At 36.5% G+C, this 16,637-nt stretch overlaps 1 protein-coding gene across 3 annotated transcripts in view; it reads right to left on the reverse strand.

The window, feature by feature from the left end:
• CADM2 (cell adhesion molecule 2) overlaps nt 1-16,637 on the reverse strand; it is a 558,258-nt gene that overhangs the window by 160,581 nt on the left and 381,040 nt on the right. For all 3 annotated transcript variants that reach the window (XM_033051285.1, XM_033051286.1, XM_033051284.1), the window contains one exon: nt 4,036-4,185. In XM_033051285.1, coding sequence (XP_032907176.1) covers nt 4,036-4,185 — 150 coding nt within the window. The remainder of the gene's footprint in view (nt 1-4,035; nt 4,186-16,637) is intronic.

The raw sequence follows: 16,637 nt of genomic DNA on the forward strand, positions 1-16,637 counted from the left end.
GTGAATTCCTATATTTTGGGAAGACACAGTCTTTAAAATTCTCTTGGGGAAGACAGGGTAGGAGACCAAGGTATGTCTGTTAAGCTTATTAACATTTAGGACCATGTATCCACTTATTCAGTACAGTATTTTTTGCTGTCTGGTAAAGGTTTGATTTTTTAAATGAAAGAGAAAGAATTTAAAATATTATTGATATACAGTGCCCTTGAATATCTGAGTTAGAGGAAACAGAAAAAGACAGAAGTACCAAAATGGACCAAAAGGAGACAAGCCATCAGTGACACCAAGCCCACCGGATCAAACATTTCTATTTTCATGCATTTTAGATACTCTGCATTAGAATGATAATGAATACAAAGTTTATCAGATGTTAAAATATTTTAGAGTGTCAAAGAGTGTTGGAGGGAAGCCACAGTTTCACCTTGGTTCAATAGTAAAATAAAGCTATAACTTAATTTCCTGTAGGAAAATAGGACTTCTTTCTCCTCCCTATTCCCATCCCCACAATGAGTCAAACACATTTTAGGCCTAAATTTACAACAAAAACAAAGCAGATGTACTACAAGTGATAAAATCCTGGAAACAACCTCTGAACTGCGATTTCACATTCACTAAATTCAGTGTTGCCTTTTCTGAAACCGGGCTCTCCTGACTTTTTGTCTCTATCATTTTAAGGCTGCATAGACCAAGTGCCAGAAATGTCCCAAGTTAAAAAGAGTTCTTGTCTCTTTCATAAATAATAATTAGATATTAAACTGATATGAAGGTTGGGGATGGAGCCACACAACCCTCCTAAATGAGAAAAATCTGTCCTTAGAAAGAGGGGGCCAAAGCAGTAAGTGAGGGGAAGCAGAATAATAATTTTAATAATGTGGTTTTGGTATTAGTGTGTTTGGCTCATTGCACTTCTGTACTTTAGAATATCTAGAACAGAAAAGGAAGAATGACTCCTAACTTCAAAGCCAATGATTATATCACAGTTCAGAAGAATGAAAAGTTACATGGATGTGATTTTCATAATATATATGTCATCTATTTTTAATAAACTGAAGACTAATAATTAACCCCTTGTGGAAAGGCACAGGAATCTGAAGGGCACATTCCTTCCAGGTGACTGACTCTTCTTATGCTTTTTCACTAGTTCTATTTTGGTCAGAAAATGTCTTTGCAAGACAGGGGAACCAACTTTTTTGAGAAGGAAGCATGAGCATGGAAGGGTCTCACCAAGGACAATCCAACAGGGAAGAGCTTTTCACTGCATGGACAATTTCCTCTATCTCTGGCACCTTTTCTGCCATGTGGTGGTGGTCCTAAGGTCGATGGCTGGACTTGATGAACTTAAAAGGTCTTTTCTAACCTTAATTATTATATATATTGACAGCTCTCACCTCCTTCATATTCTGCTGGACTCTCAACCTTTTTGACACTTCCATGTGTTCCTTCATTTTACGATTCGAATCTCTCATAACTATTAAAATATATAGCTATCAAAAAAAGGGTTTCTTGAATTTGTTTTATGCTTCCAGACTTGAAAGAAATACACTCCCACTCCTACATGTGCCATTCATATAAACAGAAAATAACCTGTTGAGGGGAAGTAAAGTTCAAAGTAAGCAAATTTGATTTATTTCTGACCATGGCAACAGCCAGGATAACTGGCTCTGATGGATATAAAGGCTGCTGGTGATGCTGACTGTCTAAGCTTCTGTTTTCTACACAGGACATAATTCCACAGCTATTCAACCTTCCATTAATTCTCAGGGTTGGAGAAACACAGCTATTAAAAAGCAATGTTCATGGTGTTGAAAGGATGAGGAAGACCTGGAGGTTGGTTTTGGCTAACAATAAGAGACAGGTTTGAACAGACTCTGGCAAAGGCACTGCTGTCAATAAATCAAATGCAATGACTGGTTCTAGTAGAAAGCTGCTGTTTTATAGCCAAATTGTATGCCTGGCTGGGAGAAGTGGGAAATGAGGAGAGAAAAAAAAGGGGAAGCCTTTACAGTTTCACTTGCCATCATTTCCTGACAAAACCACTAAGAAATATCTCTCTCCACTTTGGCTCAATAAAGCAAGCATCAAAAGCATGTGAAGGAAATGTCTTTCTTACTTATAGGAACCCATACATATACAAACAGGAAAAATTGCCAGTGAAAGCTGTAACTTCACTTTCAGAAGTGGTAGAATGTTTTCCATGCAGGAATTGGATGTACTGCTCACCCCCTCAGTACACTTGAGACTGGAAATAGCACACAGAGTACAAACTGCTGCTAACACAAGACTTAATATCTTCAACTAAAGGATCTGAAGTTTTTCTTCACCACACGAAGACATTTTCATGTGCAATAGATGCATAGTAATTCTTCCATAAAATTAATCATCAAATATTCCTTCAAGTCTTGGGACAAGCTAAAAGTTCAATAAAGACTGCAGTCCCTTAAATTTACACACTTGAGTTCTGCACATTTCCTGTGGGGAATATAAATTGCTTCTAGTACTTGCTGCTCTACATGCCATTCAAATTCTGTTGCTTTAGTTCATTATATTAAAAAGTAATACAAACTTCAATTATTTGTTTAAAAAGTAGAGATTTTGCTAAAGCACACAGAAAATTCAGTTCACACCAAAATGGCTACAATGCTCAAATTAATGTATTTGCAGTCCTCACAAGTCTTTCCCAGCATTCTTTAAAATGTCACTTATTTTAGAATATATATAGATTTTCTGAGTATTGATGTGCCCTATCAACAGACCAGGTCTCTTGGCTTATAGATTTGCAGACATTACTTACCCACCCCAAATCACTAATGATCACAGCCAAAATGAAGGGGTGCATGTGGGCAAAGGTGACAGCACAGGACTTAGAGCTGGAAAGTTTGCACCTTAAAAACCTCTCATCTTCAATCCTACATTCAAAAGGTACTTATGATTTCAAAGAAATTGCAAATCAAATGATTACACGCTACAGGAAATTAGATAAAAGAGAAAGGAACCACTTCAACACCATCAAGAGATTCTATTCAGCTATTATATTAATAGTAAAAAAACATATTTTGATTGCAGCTTCAGCAGGTATAAAATGACAGGTTTTAGATTCTCTTTTATTGAAGTGCACAGATCCAAAAAGCATTTTCAGTCCTACAAGGTGTTTTAAACTCTTGTAATCATTCAGCACAGCACTTGGACAGCAGTTCTTCAATTTTGAGCAAAGTAATAACTGCACTTGTTAAAATATGTTCTAGAGTATGTAGCACCTTTCAAAATAAATTCAAGCACCAGAATTAAGTATGACTGCTGAACTTTAGTACTGCTGAAATCAACAGCAAAACTTTTACATTTTTTAAAGCCAACTGATGAATTTATTACTCCTAACTAATTTCTCAACAGAATCTACTGCAATCTTTATGTTAACGTTCTATTATGTAAAATGCAATTATTTTTCAGTTCAAATCAATATTTACTAATATATACCACTTCAAAACATTGTCCTTATTTTTGTAAGGAATGGATATTTTCCAGATATATTGGAAACATCAGGACACAAAATCCAAGTGTTTTTATTAGCTGATAAGAACAGCTACCACAGCAACTGTGCATTGCACCAACAACCAGACTGCTGTACACTAGTGGCAAACTTTGGGATTATATACACAAATGTAAAAATATATAGAATATATATATATTTATGCATACATACTAATAAAAACGAGTCACATGTTTTATGGGCTACTACTTCTCTTGCCACTCGTAAATTCTCTTCCAAGCTATTTTTCAACAATATTTTCCAAATTATCTTACAATAATCCTTTCAAATCCTATTATTTTTTATTTAATAATTTAATATGATATAATGTATGAGAGAATTTTAGTGAACACCAGTTAAAAAAAAAAATCATAAAATAATTATAACAGAAGACAGCTATTCTTCGAATATATAGGAAATACATTCATATCAGAGTATTAAAGAGAAATTGTTTTAAACATTTAATTCTTATGTAAAGCAGTGCAGAAGCATGAGTTCAGGAAGCAATTTACCTTTCTTGTCATCGAAGTACAGCGTCTGTTGAGCTGGATTTGACCACTGGAGGGAGGTGTTATCATTTTGATCGACCCTGCAGGTCAAATTTGCTGTTCCCCCTTCAACAACTGTGACGTTCTGTGTCAGTGGGAACTGCCCTTGGCTGCCTGAGGAGGGAGGGAAGGGATGCAGAAAGGAAGGGAATAAGAGGAAAAAAAAGAGAAAATATTTAAGTTGCAGGATTGAATTTATTGCAGCAGCTTCCACAGATGACAGACCCGGAATACAATGTGATCTAGTCTGACCAAAGAAAGGCAGTACAGTACATTTTTAAAAACTGCATTTACAATAAATTCCCTGAGAAACATGATGAATTAAGAAATAAGGCTTCCCCCCTTCTTTCCCCCCTCTGTAAGTCATACTATTTAGTTCCAAAGAAATACTCTGCAGTTTTGTCTCCTCAGACACAGCAAAGACAACTCAGCACAGGCAATACAGTTAAATCATTGCTGAAAACATCATTGAAAGGATAACATAAAAACCACAGAGTTTTAAACACAGAGGGTTGGGGCAACCTTGACTCTTTGTCCCTTTTTAATACATTTTAAAGGCCTTTCAGGATGATGCTTTCCATGTCAGGTTTGGAAAGTTGTTGGAGAGCAAATGTCGTGTGAATCTAACACTTGATGCATGCTCTATTGGGGGAATATAACCTGATCATATGAAAATGGAAGAGATGATGCAGTAGATCTCTTTCACATCTGTGATTCTATCCCAGAGCATTATGAATCACATTAAGTGCTTGCTGAAAAGTCACTGGGAAGTTTTCCAAATGCCTCTACACAATGCAGGAGTATTATCAGTCAGGTTCTTGAATCACAAGCATTTCTTGAAGCACAAGGCACAGTCAGGCTAAAGTGTTTATGTAGTGTGAGGATAGCACAGCACATTCTGACAAACAGGACTGCAAGAGGGGAGCACAGAAAAAACATGCAAGTGTATTTTAACATGGGCGGGGAAAGGAAAAAACCTTCAATAATAAGCAAGACATATAATTGAACATACAATTGCTATCTAGGAGATATATTATTCATTTAAGGGTACAATGCAAAAGAAAGGAAACCTAATACTCTAAATGAAATACATGCTTCTTTCTTCTCCTCCTTTTATACAGGTTCTATTAAAAGAAACACTGATGAGTAGGTAGAGATGCTTGCATAAGAAGTGCAATGTCAAGACTGACACCCAAGTGGGATGTGTCAGAAATTAAAGACCTCTCTACAGTTCTGCAGGAGAGAACAAGCTCATAGACGCGTCACAAACACATCAAGGAAATAATATATACAATATCCATTCATGATACCACACAGAATCACAAACCCAGCATAAAGCCTCCAGAGAAACACCCTATTTTAGTGGTTCTCATCAGACTTGTTCCCAAGTTAAACTTTAGGCATATCTTCTAGACAAAAGCATAATAATAAAATCATTTCTCTAGGATACAGTTTTGCAGATGACTAAAGAAGCATTAAATAAAAGATTAACAATTGAACTTCTTTTTGGCCTACTGATATTGCCAAAAACATAACTCTATCTAGATTTTGATTTCCCTATGTAAAATAAACCAAATGGCCTTAGACATGGAACAAAATCAGAAAAATCAGTGAAATTAATAAAATATTTCCATCAAAATGTAAATCTTAATAACTGGTATAATTTTTGTATAAATATCAACTACAGCTGTCTAAAGATCAAAATTTACCATGTACTGATATTTACTCTAAGAGGGTATTTACTATCAACAGGATAACAGATATAGTAAATAAAAAAACCAAGGGATACTAAAAATACCATAGTTAATTTGAATGCTGCAAATAATAAATGCCAAAATTCTCATGACACCCTCTGACACTTCATTAATCAAACCCTGCTTCTTGAAAACCACACATTGAGAAGTACATGATGAGAGAAAAATCACAAACAAGGATGGGGAAAAAAAAAAACCAAACCAGAAAAGATCCGTAATTTCCTTCCATTTCTCCTCTTTCAATTCCAATGTGTCAAGGAACCTCAAGATACTGCAGAAATTGCTTATCATTTAAATTAGATTTTTTTTTTTAATCCAGAAAAATGCACACAGCCTGTTATTACTTCCACTAAATTACAGGTAACTTACCAAAGAAATAACCTTCTAAAGTGTGAGCTGTGAATAGGAGGCGATGTGGGCTAAAACACTTTTTGCCTACAAGAAGCATTAAACAGAACCTGGTGCCACAGATTAGCACAGTGAAGTCTGTCACTTGCATTAAAGAACTGGAATGGGAGGTAGTTTAATAAAGAACCTGCTGTAATGATTCAGGACCTTATTAACACAGTTTAGGAGATCTCCCCATCATTGCCCTGCATTCCCTGTCTGATACTACAGCTCTTACCATGAAGGTGTCAGTTCACATGGACTCTATCATTTGTTAAGGACTGCCAAGTCACAGATTCATCTCTGGTCAGGAAATAACTATTCTGATCAACCATATAAATGGTCACAATAGATGACATAACCTGAATAGGTCAGAAGAATTTTCTTTTCTCTGGCCACCCTAGCGATTGCTGATGATTTGGAGACAAGAATTAATTCAAAATATAAAAATAAGACCGAAACATTTGTCTTATTTTTTGCCAACAGAGAGTCTGTATGGTTCTGGAGAAGGTGCACAGAGCTTCATGGGAAGTTTGGACTGGAGAAAGAGGTACAGAGAATATGAGAGAAAATTTTGTATGGAAAGTAGACTGAGTAGAAAGAAGGGAGCCTTTGCAGGAAAGAGAAAACTATATAAAAGCAAGTCCAAATGAATGGGTACTGCACACTTCTTAATGAAGACAAAAAAAGACCAAAAAATCTTTGAGATTTACTTTACTGTTTGCATCTAACTTGGCATGCTGAAGTAGGGCTGGAAGGACAGGAGAAGGTTGTAAAGCCCTTTATGAAATAGGTGAACACTAAAGAAAGCATCAGGATCCTGCCCTTTTATTGCAGCAAAAGTGTCAAACAAGTGGTTTATGCCACTAAAGATGCCTTCTGTCTCTGGAGGACCTGACAATATTTTGTGCTCTAACAAAAGCATTCCATTGTGACTTAACAAGTCCAGTAATGGAAAACTGAGTAACTTATTTCAGAGAGCAGCAGTCATCATTGTTCAAACAAAACCACACAATTTAATCCTGCTCTGAATTTGTCTTGCTGTAGCACCCAGCTTCCACTGGTTCTTGTATCCTTTCCCCTGCTCTAAAGAGCCCTCTCTTATCAAATTTCTCTTGTAGGCACTTAGAGACTGTGATCATATCACCCATTAACCTTCTTTTTGATAATCTAAATAAATTGAGCTCCTAAGTCCTTCTGCAGAAATCGCATTTTTCTAATCCTTTAATTACTCTGTGGCTCTTCCCTGTGCCCTCCTCTTTCTGAAGTGTGCAGCCCAGACCTGGAAGCCCCAGTGCTGCAGTCACAGAAGGCAAAAATGCAAAGGTGATGCCACTTCTCTGCCAGTTTTTGGCATTCTTGTTTGCACACTTGAGAGAGTCCCTTGGCCTCAGGGCAGACTCGGGTGTGACTGAAGGTTTAGCATGGGTTGGTATTTTTTTTTTTTTCATTTTTCCACAATCACCCTTCCAGTTCTCCTCCTGGAGCTCCTGTTTCTACACCCCTATGTTTCACTGAACACAGCTTTTTTAAAGTAAGTTCAGTACAATTTATTTCCTGCTTTACTGTTAACTGAGGTGATTGACAGGTTTAATTGAGATAATGGATGCTGGCCATCCTAAAGACAGGGCTACACATCCAGCTTCATCCATCCATCAACAAATGACTGGGAATTAATGACATTTCTAACCTACACCAGAAGGTCAAACCAATCAAACACATAAATATATACATATATCCACTACAGTATATAAAATTACATTCTGTTCCAAAATCAAACCTAAAGGAAGGACAAACAATTTTACACTGTCTGTATGGAATATACTAATAAAGAGTAAAATAAAAAAAAAAAAAGTACTGATGGCCCACATTATTAATTCCCTTGCATCTGAAAAGGAAAAGCCTACAAGGTTATGCAAAGGTGAATTACAACAAGCAATGATATTACTGCAGCAAGGCAGCTGCATCAAGACATCATTGTCATAATTTTGTACCCCAGCCCCACTACTCATTTTAACAGTTTTGTCAGTAACACTATTTCAACTTTTTGGACTAGATGGAGCTATGGTTGAATATATTATGCCACAGGTTGTTTCTGCAATGCTTTGTGGAGGACCAACACTCATCTCATAAGCCACAAGTTGTTTCTTGTCAAGAAAGGCTTTTTTTTTTTTTTTTTCTTTTTCCCACACAGAAACTATGGCTAACCTGCTTTTACATTTAACACTGACTTTTATCTCATTATGTGACAAATCTATGTGGAATAATTATCATTATTTGGTCCAGTTTGCAAACATTCATCATGTGAGTTCATCTCATGTTTCTTTGTTTATATTTGGGTTAGGTTTTTTGCTTGGTTTTGTGGCTTTGCTTTTGGTGGGGTATTTTTATTTGTTTGTTTTTGTTTTGTCATTTTGTCATTATATTTTTTTGGTTGTTTTTGCTTTTTGCAATTACAATGAAAGCTCTTTAATGAGTTCAACACTTCCACTTGATGCTTGGGTGATACATTTGAATCAATTTACTGGGCTAATTATAAATGTGACTAGGTGGCTGTAAGCACTGAGAAAACATAATCCTCTCTTTTCTTTTGTTTCTGCAAAGGCCTCTTTTTGTAAAGTGAACAGCTATGTCACAAATTAAGAGCATTTCACAGAATCAGTGCCTACTAACATCACTGTGTGTCAGAAAGCCACAAAAAGAAAAGGTTTTGGGTAGAGAGGATGACCTGGAAAAGAGGTGAGTGAGACAGCAGAGAATTATCAATGTTTTGCCACATTGGCTCTACTTTTGAGAGCCTGGCAGACCAGTGTCCCCATGAGGTAAATTAAGTTTATCAGCATGTCAGAGGGAAAAAGTAGAGTCTGCAGTTCTATAGCAGAGATTTATCCTTTCCAGTCTTGCATGGAACCACAAAGCCATGGGCTTTTCATTTGATACCTCCACAGCATGGTCAGCCAAAACCAGAGCCCATAACAATGCAAAGGTTTAGCAGAGAAAATTTAAAATTAAACAAAAAAACCCAAAAAAAACCCAAACTTGAGCAAATTATTTTTCAAAACAATCTGATTTTAAATATTTAACAGGACCAGGCCTTTAAAAAAATCAAATATTTGGGTGAGGGGGCCAGCAGTTTACTACTTCAAAAAGAAGCTTGCATCTGTAGGGAGACTACATTAATTTTGCCTTCTTTCTTAGTAAAGAAACTAAAACATTAGGGGGAAAAAATCCATTATGATGAAATATGTAATACACTGAATCACTTTCTTGGCTTTCTCACTTAATTTATATATGAAATAATGCAAACCTCTCTCCAAGGAGACAAAGTGTTATTAGCTTGTCTTTACCTAATTTAAAGAGCAATGATATTGTGAACTGCATTTCAGCAGGCATCAACAGAGCTCTGCATTGCTGTGCAGCTGTGTGTTCTTCTGATTTTGCAAAGGGAATCAATCTGCTTCTCTGTTTTGTCAGCATGGATACCAGACTGGAGGTTAGTGTCCTGGAAATTCTGAAGGAAGGAACTATGCAAGTTGTCGCCTCTACTATTTTTAATTTTTTCTAGAACAGCATGGTAATAATATTGATGACAGATTTAAAAAAGACAGTTTAACTTTTGATGCATAAGTGCCTGCTTTGCTGTATTCTAAAAGAAAATTCAGCATTGTGCCTGCATGTTAAACTGCATTCACACAGCATTTTTAGAGAACAAAAAAGAATTGCCTGAGCATCATTGGATACAGAGTCGTTGACTGGATGGATTCACCTCTCTGAACTTGCTCTTTTAAATAGGAGTAATTTACTCCCACATCTGGATTGTAAATGCTTTTTGATTTTATGCTGTAAATTGTTTGCTCAATGAAGAAATATCGTTTTAAAAAAAAAGAAACAAACAAAATTGTGTCCTCTAACAACTGTTACACACTCCAGGAACAAAAAACTTTTGCAGAGAACACTGGAATTAATGAGAACACTGCAGAAACTTTCTGCAGAATGACAGGTTCAGGAGAGAGAGGAGAGATAATGCAGGGAAGAACTGTTAACCCCAGACTGTGCATCCAAGGTCACTGAGCCTTTTTAAATGTTTCAGCAATGCTAAAATAATGCAAAGGCAAAGGACAAGAGTGCACCAGTACAGCCTCTGATTTCAGACTGTGGAATTTATGTCTGACAGCAAAAATAGAAAAGGAAGAAACCTCCTCTTCCTTCCTTCACTCCATGTTTTACAGGTGTATGTTTTCAAACCAAGAGATAACTTAAAATATAATTAGTTTGGACTATAATATAATGAAAGAGATTGCAGGTATAAATTGGGGAAAAAATAGTGAAGTAAAATTGTTCCACAAGAATAAACAGGAAAAAAGTATGAGAGAGACAATAGGGAAAAAAAAAATAAATAAAAATTTTAAAAAAAGGAGGCACAAATAGTGCTGTTTCCTAGGAACCTTGCATAAGTGACTATTTTTTATTCTTGGATATCACCATGGTATTACTTGTTTATGAATAGAGAAGAGTATCCAGTGATTTTATTTTATTCAGTTATTATTTGTTGAAAGGCATTCTCTTCCACCACTCTGAATTCCTGAGGAAGTTACAAATCCAAACATAAATTGAAGTGAACCTCATCTTCCCACAAAAGTTGTAACAAACTGATTAATTTTCTGGTTCTCATAATTGCAAATATGGCTCAGAGCTTTGTGTCACTTGTCACTTTAAAGCATTGTGCTCAATTCTTTATGCCTTAACAAACTGAAAAGTTTTTTCTCTAAAAGAAGGGAAGAATCCAGTCCTAACATGAAGAGTAAGGAATTGGAAACTTTAATTTCTTTGAGGATCTGGGCCTCATTGTCACCATATTTCTATTCCTACTCTGTAATATATACCTGTGTTATACCCTTGCTAATCTCCCAGTTATTCAGAAACCCAACCACAGCCTTTTCCACAATTCTCCTCTATTTTAATCCTGGTTTGAAATACTCTGGGCATATGTAAAAACATTTAACATTAATATCGGGGGAAATATTTTGAAAAATAATACTTTTATTGAAAATAAATAATGTGCAAAGAAGATAGAAATTACTAGAAATTCCAAATAATTAAGAAAATTTTGGCTAGAAGATGGACTGATAGCATTAAAAATATTAACTTTTCACACAGTATTAAAAAAAAATCTTCAGAAAAAGAAAAAGACAACTTTGGTTTTCATTTTTTAAAATCAAACATTCCACTGAGAGGTAATTACACAAAGAAGATAAAAATGTATCAGTAGATTTGATTCATTTTTTTCCCCTCCTCATTTTGCTACTATCCCTTTCATGACTTCTTTTCTCTCATTTGTGAAAAATTTCAAATCTATTGGAAAAAATGCTCTCTTAGGTTTCCCAGCTATTGAATTCTATAAAAGAAAATATACTTGCATCTCTCCAAGAATACACTTTTCCTATTTCCTTCATCCTTAAAGATAAATTATGAAGTCCAATATGCAGGCAACCCACCTGGCAAGGACCTTCTGTTTGTACATCTACTTATCTTTGCTCTCTGAGCAGAACACAACCAAGGTTTAAAACCCTTCCACTTTTAACTTTGTCTCACCAACTTCTGAAATGTCATTCAACAAGAAGTTAAAAAAAAGAGAAGAGGCAGCCACACAAATCAGTTCCAAGTAGTGCTGTTGTTTGAATGTTTGTGGTCTCAGAAAGCACTCAGAAATCCCCCAAAATCCCCATGACTGCACTGCTCGTTGTTAGTTACAAACATGCATGGCAAGAGCTCACTCACCAAATGGAACCTCCTGTGTTTAAATGGAAGCCTGAACTTTTCACCGTATTGAACAGCTGAGCAAAAGTGAAAATTAAACTGTTCTAGGTTTGCCTTAGTATTTGCTCACACAGTACTTTATTCTTGTTTTAAAAAATAGAAATAAACACATGTCTTGTACATACTTACTCATATACACCCATACAGGAGAGGGAAACAGAACAGTGATACAATTGCTAATAAAGCTCAGCTTGTAAAATATGGTTCAGTATATTTTAATTAGTCTAGAACAGCACATTTAAACACTGATCTTACCACCTCTGGTTTGGAAACAAGTCTGAATAAGAATCACCTGTTATTGCACCAGTACACTAAATAAATCTTTGCTACTTGGACTTCCAACACTTTCACTGCTCACTTCGCTTCAGGTGACATGGCATCCTCAAAGGTAAATGAGGGAAACAGAAAAGGTGGAAAAAACAGATTTTGATCAGAGACTTATCTGTTCTGATTACCACATCATTGTGTTTTTCAGTGAAATACTCTGTAGCTGTAAATAACACTGATAAAACTATCCTGGCAGCAAATGGGGATCAATATACAGGAGTCAGATCTTTGAATTCTGTCAATGGAACAAAACAAGCTAATGGACAAGCTAAACAAGTTAAACACTTTTGAAAAAAATCACTTTCATAAATATAAAAACTATTGTGAAGAGTTGTTTTTTAGCACACAAAAGCAATGCTGTCTCAGAGGTGGAAAATGTGGGGCATGCAGGAGGTTTGATCTGAGCAGGCACTTCCCTTAATGACCTCGTGTTGATCAATACCTGAACACACCCTGGTCAGCCGGGAATGCTCCCTGAAGAAAACAATTCTGATTCTCACAAAGGAAAAGCCAGAATGATTAATAAAGTGTTTTCCACTTGTGATCATCTGTATATTCACAAATTTTCTTACTGATGGTTCCCCCCACCCTGTCGATATTCACCTTATTTGATGTGTGACTCTTTCTTGTGCAGAAGAGATCACAGCTCTGTTCAAGCTCATCCAAGTTCAAGTACAAAACAACATTTTAAAACTGACTTTGCACTGGATGGGTTGCATTCTCTTTTTGGTTTACAATAAAACAAGGCCAGGAATTGGTCTGGAGAATAACTGCTTTGTACAATTGTAGCAGCTTTTTTGAGCCTAAGCAGCACCAAACTATAAACAACAAAATTACTTAGGCCAGACTACACTTTCAGGTGTCAGAAGCCAGGCTCCAAGTACAGAAATGAAAGGCAGTTTACACCAAATAAGGATGCACTCTCCCCTTGTTGCTCCAACACTTGCTTTTCCCTTTTCTGTGTGTCCCAACAAAGAATGGCCCTTTCCCTTCCAACAGCACTATTTGTATTTCAGAAAGACAGAGGAGGCTTCTTCCTATGCAACCTTCTGAGTAAAGACACTGTTTTCTCAGATGATTGCTTTTTTTGCCAAATTTCATCAGGGAACCAGGTGAATTGTTTCCATGAGCAGATATTAGAAGATTAGGATTGGATCCTGCTATTCTACGTACCTCTTTCCCTAATGAGTCTTGCAGGCAGATCAGTAGACGTGGCTCTAATTTTGTGCAATTTAGATATCACGCTATGCAAAACTGCATTAGACTTTGGTGTACTTTGAAATCAAATCACTTACTCTCCTGCCTTTCTCTTTCCCTCCCTGTGGTCTGTGAAATACCCATTGATATGGCAGTGCTGATCTGCAGCAGCTCTCCCTGATGGCTCAGGCCAGCAAGCTGCTCGTGAATCTAGCAGATGTTTCACTTGTCTAGGCCAATGGAAACCTTATGGACCCTTTTTTCTTCATCTCCTCCCAGGAGCAAATGTTAGTACAGCAGATATCTGGATGTTTGCCATGCAGCAGCAGAGACAGGAAAAAGCTGCTGAGCTTTGCTGAGCGTGGTGCTGTATAATGATTGTGGTTTTTTCCAGTCCTCTTTAAGAGGGTTATTTACAAATGTCATGCTCCTCATATGCAGCTAAACACAAACCTGGGTTCTTTAAAACATCCCCTAAACTTCCCCTGTTGTGCTACAGAACCTCAGGTTAATGCACAGCTATAAATGAGAAAGACACTTTCATATGTTGGTCTTCTATTTCCCTGCCAATATAAACCCAGAAATGCAAGTTGCATTCAGCATCGTGCCCCTCACAGATTGTACAGACTGGGACAATGGAAACTGTTAAGGGGATTTAGGACATGAACAATTTAAATTTTTTAAAACTTAGTTTAAAATATGGAATAGGTTGCCCAGAGAAGCTCTGGATGCCCTGTCCCTGGAAGTGCTCAAGGCCAGGTTGGATGGAGCTCTGAGCAACCTGGTCTAGTGAAAAGCATCCTTGCCCATGGCAGGGGGTTGGAACTGGATGAACTTTAAGGTCCCTTCAAATCCAAACCATTCTGCTTCTAAGATTCTGTGGTAATTTAAAGAAAATTACATTCCTGAATTCTCTAGCTGCCCTCAAAAACTGCTTTTTGAAACCCTACTTTTTTCATCACTTGACCTCACTTTAGCAGTGGGTGGTAGGAACAGACTCTTATTCAAAATCTCTAAGTTCTTATTCTAGAATGTGTTTCTTTTTTTATTGTGACCTTTAGATCCCTTTTATTTGTGAGAATTCAACATGGAGTCTGTCATTTCCAGCCATCTATGAATTAAAAGCTTCAACACAAATATCATATTTGCCTCAAATTCTTGCCCTTACTGCTCTTAAAGGTAATAATTTGGTTTAACAATAGGGATCAGCCAAAAACATTTTCCAAATTTCTTTACTTTATGTGTTCATGAAACATATTTTTAGATACAGGCGTTCATTATTCCTCTCTCATGAGCCAATTAAATTCTGACTCCTCAGAAAGTACAAAAAGGGACAGGACAGGGGCACTTGTGGGAAGCCAGTGGCAGAACTGGGAACTCAGAAGTGGCTTCTGAATTTCCACAAGTAGTATTAACATCAGCTTCAGTGTCATCTGGTCTGAAGTCTTTGTCTTTTTTTAACAAAGAAACCTAATTTCTGTCCAACAGGCTGACAGAATACCTTTATTCATCAATTACTTTCAATTAGAAAATTGCATCTTTCTCAGGAAATTTTTTTGTCTTCCTTAAAATCATATTTAGGTATGTCCTCTTGCACAAAGAATCCCTCACAGATCTGGAATGAGAATCACAGTTAAATTAACTGTATTCAAAAGGCAAAGAATCACATTAATCAGCTCCATATAAATACCCTCATAAATTAGCTAAGTTCAACTTAAAAAAAAAAAAAAATTAAAAAGGTTAACCTAAGAGGCTACAATAACTCCATAATTGATTTAGTACAGAAAATTTTAGTGAATTTTATAATATGTGATCCACGAGGGCTCTCAGCAATAACAGTTTTGCAATTTTTTTTTTATTTCCACTGAAATGTAAGAAATCAGCAAGTAAATTGATATGTGCATTAAAGCAATTTTCTAGGTCAGTGAATCAATGTCAGTAATGGTTGACTAGATTCCTTACTTGGCTGCAAGAATATTTCAGTTGAAGCCTTTTATTTTATAATTTACTGAATTATGATAAAGATGATTTGGTACCTAACATAATGTTGTCTTCTAGAAAATAGAAAAAAAAAAAACCACTTAACAGAAAATGTCTGCTCTGATCAAATTTGTAGGGTAGACAAAAATTCTGTTTCTGATCATCACGACATTAACTCACCTCCTGCATTTTACATAATAAATTGGTACAAAAATGCTGTTTTTCAGGATTAAATGCCATCACTATTTTGCCAAGGCCAACTGACAGGAGTGGTAACTTGCTATTTTTACAGCCCTGTGAGGTGGCTCCAGCTGTGCAGTCAGTGATCGTGCAGCAGATAAAAAAGGTGCAGATCTCTGGAACAAGCCTGAAACTCAGCTGACACATCCACACAGGGTTATTGTCTGAATCACAGCCACACTCAACTACCCAGGCCAAAATGAAACCCTGAGCTCACTAAAACCTGCTGCAATGGGGTGCAGGAGGGAAAATGATTCAGCCAGAGAAGGTGAGCAGCTCTGAGCAGTGAGGAGTTGGAAGGAACACCCATGGAAGGAACAAAATATTCCAAAAACTCACAACAGCACTGCCCTGCAATTAGGAAATGCAGAGAAAAGGAGGATTTCTCCATTTATTCTCTCACTGGATAGCTGTCAGTTTGCAGTCTGTGAGCCCACAAATGCATGCAATGTTCATGGGCTTCTTCCTGCAGCCTGCTCTAGCCAGTGTTAATTGCATTGGAATTGAGTGGTGATGGGTTTATTCATAAGAAGAAAAAGCAAACAGCGCAAGCACGAATTAAAATGCCTTAAAGTACACTACAAGTTCATTTTTAAAATGTAGGGGCTTACAAAACATAAATCTCCCACTCAGTAAAGAATTAATTACACAGCAGAGGAGGACGTCTGATAAAATTTACAAAACTGATATACTAGCTTCAGTATAGAGATTGCAATTTTTTTTAAACAGTTACAATACCTACCCTAAACAGGGAAATATATTTTCCCATTAGGGAAATATAAATGTCAAAGACCATATTTGCATATCAGGGGAAGGCAGGAGAGGGGAATAAGAGACACAATGACTAACATCTGTTGAACAGAT

Source organism: Catharus ustulatus, chromosome 2 (genome assembly GCF_009819885.2).
Source record: "Catharus ustulatus isolate bCatUst1 chromosome 2, bCatUst1.pri.v2, whole genome shotgun sequence".
In the NCBI taxonomy this organism is placed as follows: Eukaryota; Metazoa; Chordata; class Aves; order Passeriformes; family Turdidae; genus Catharus; species Catharus ustulatus.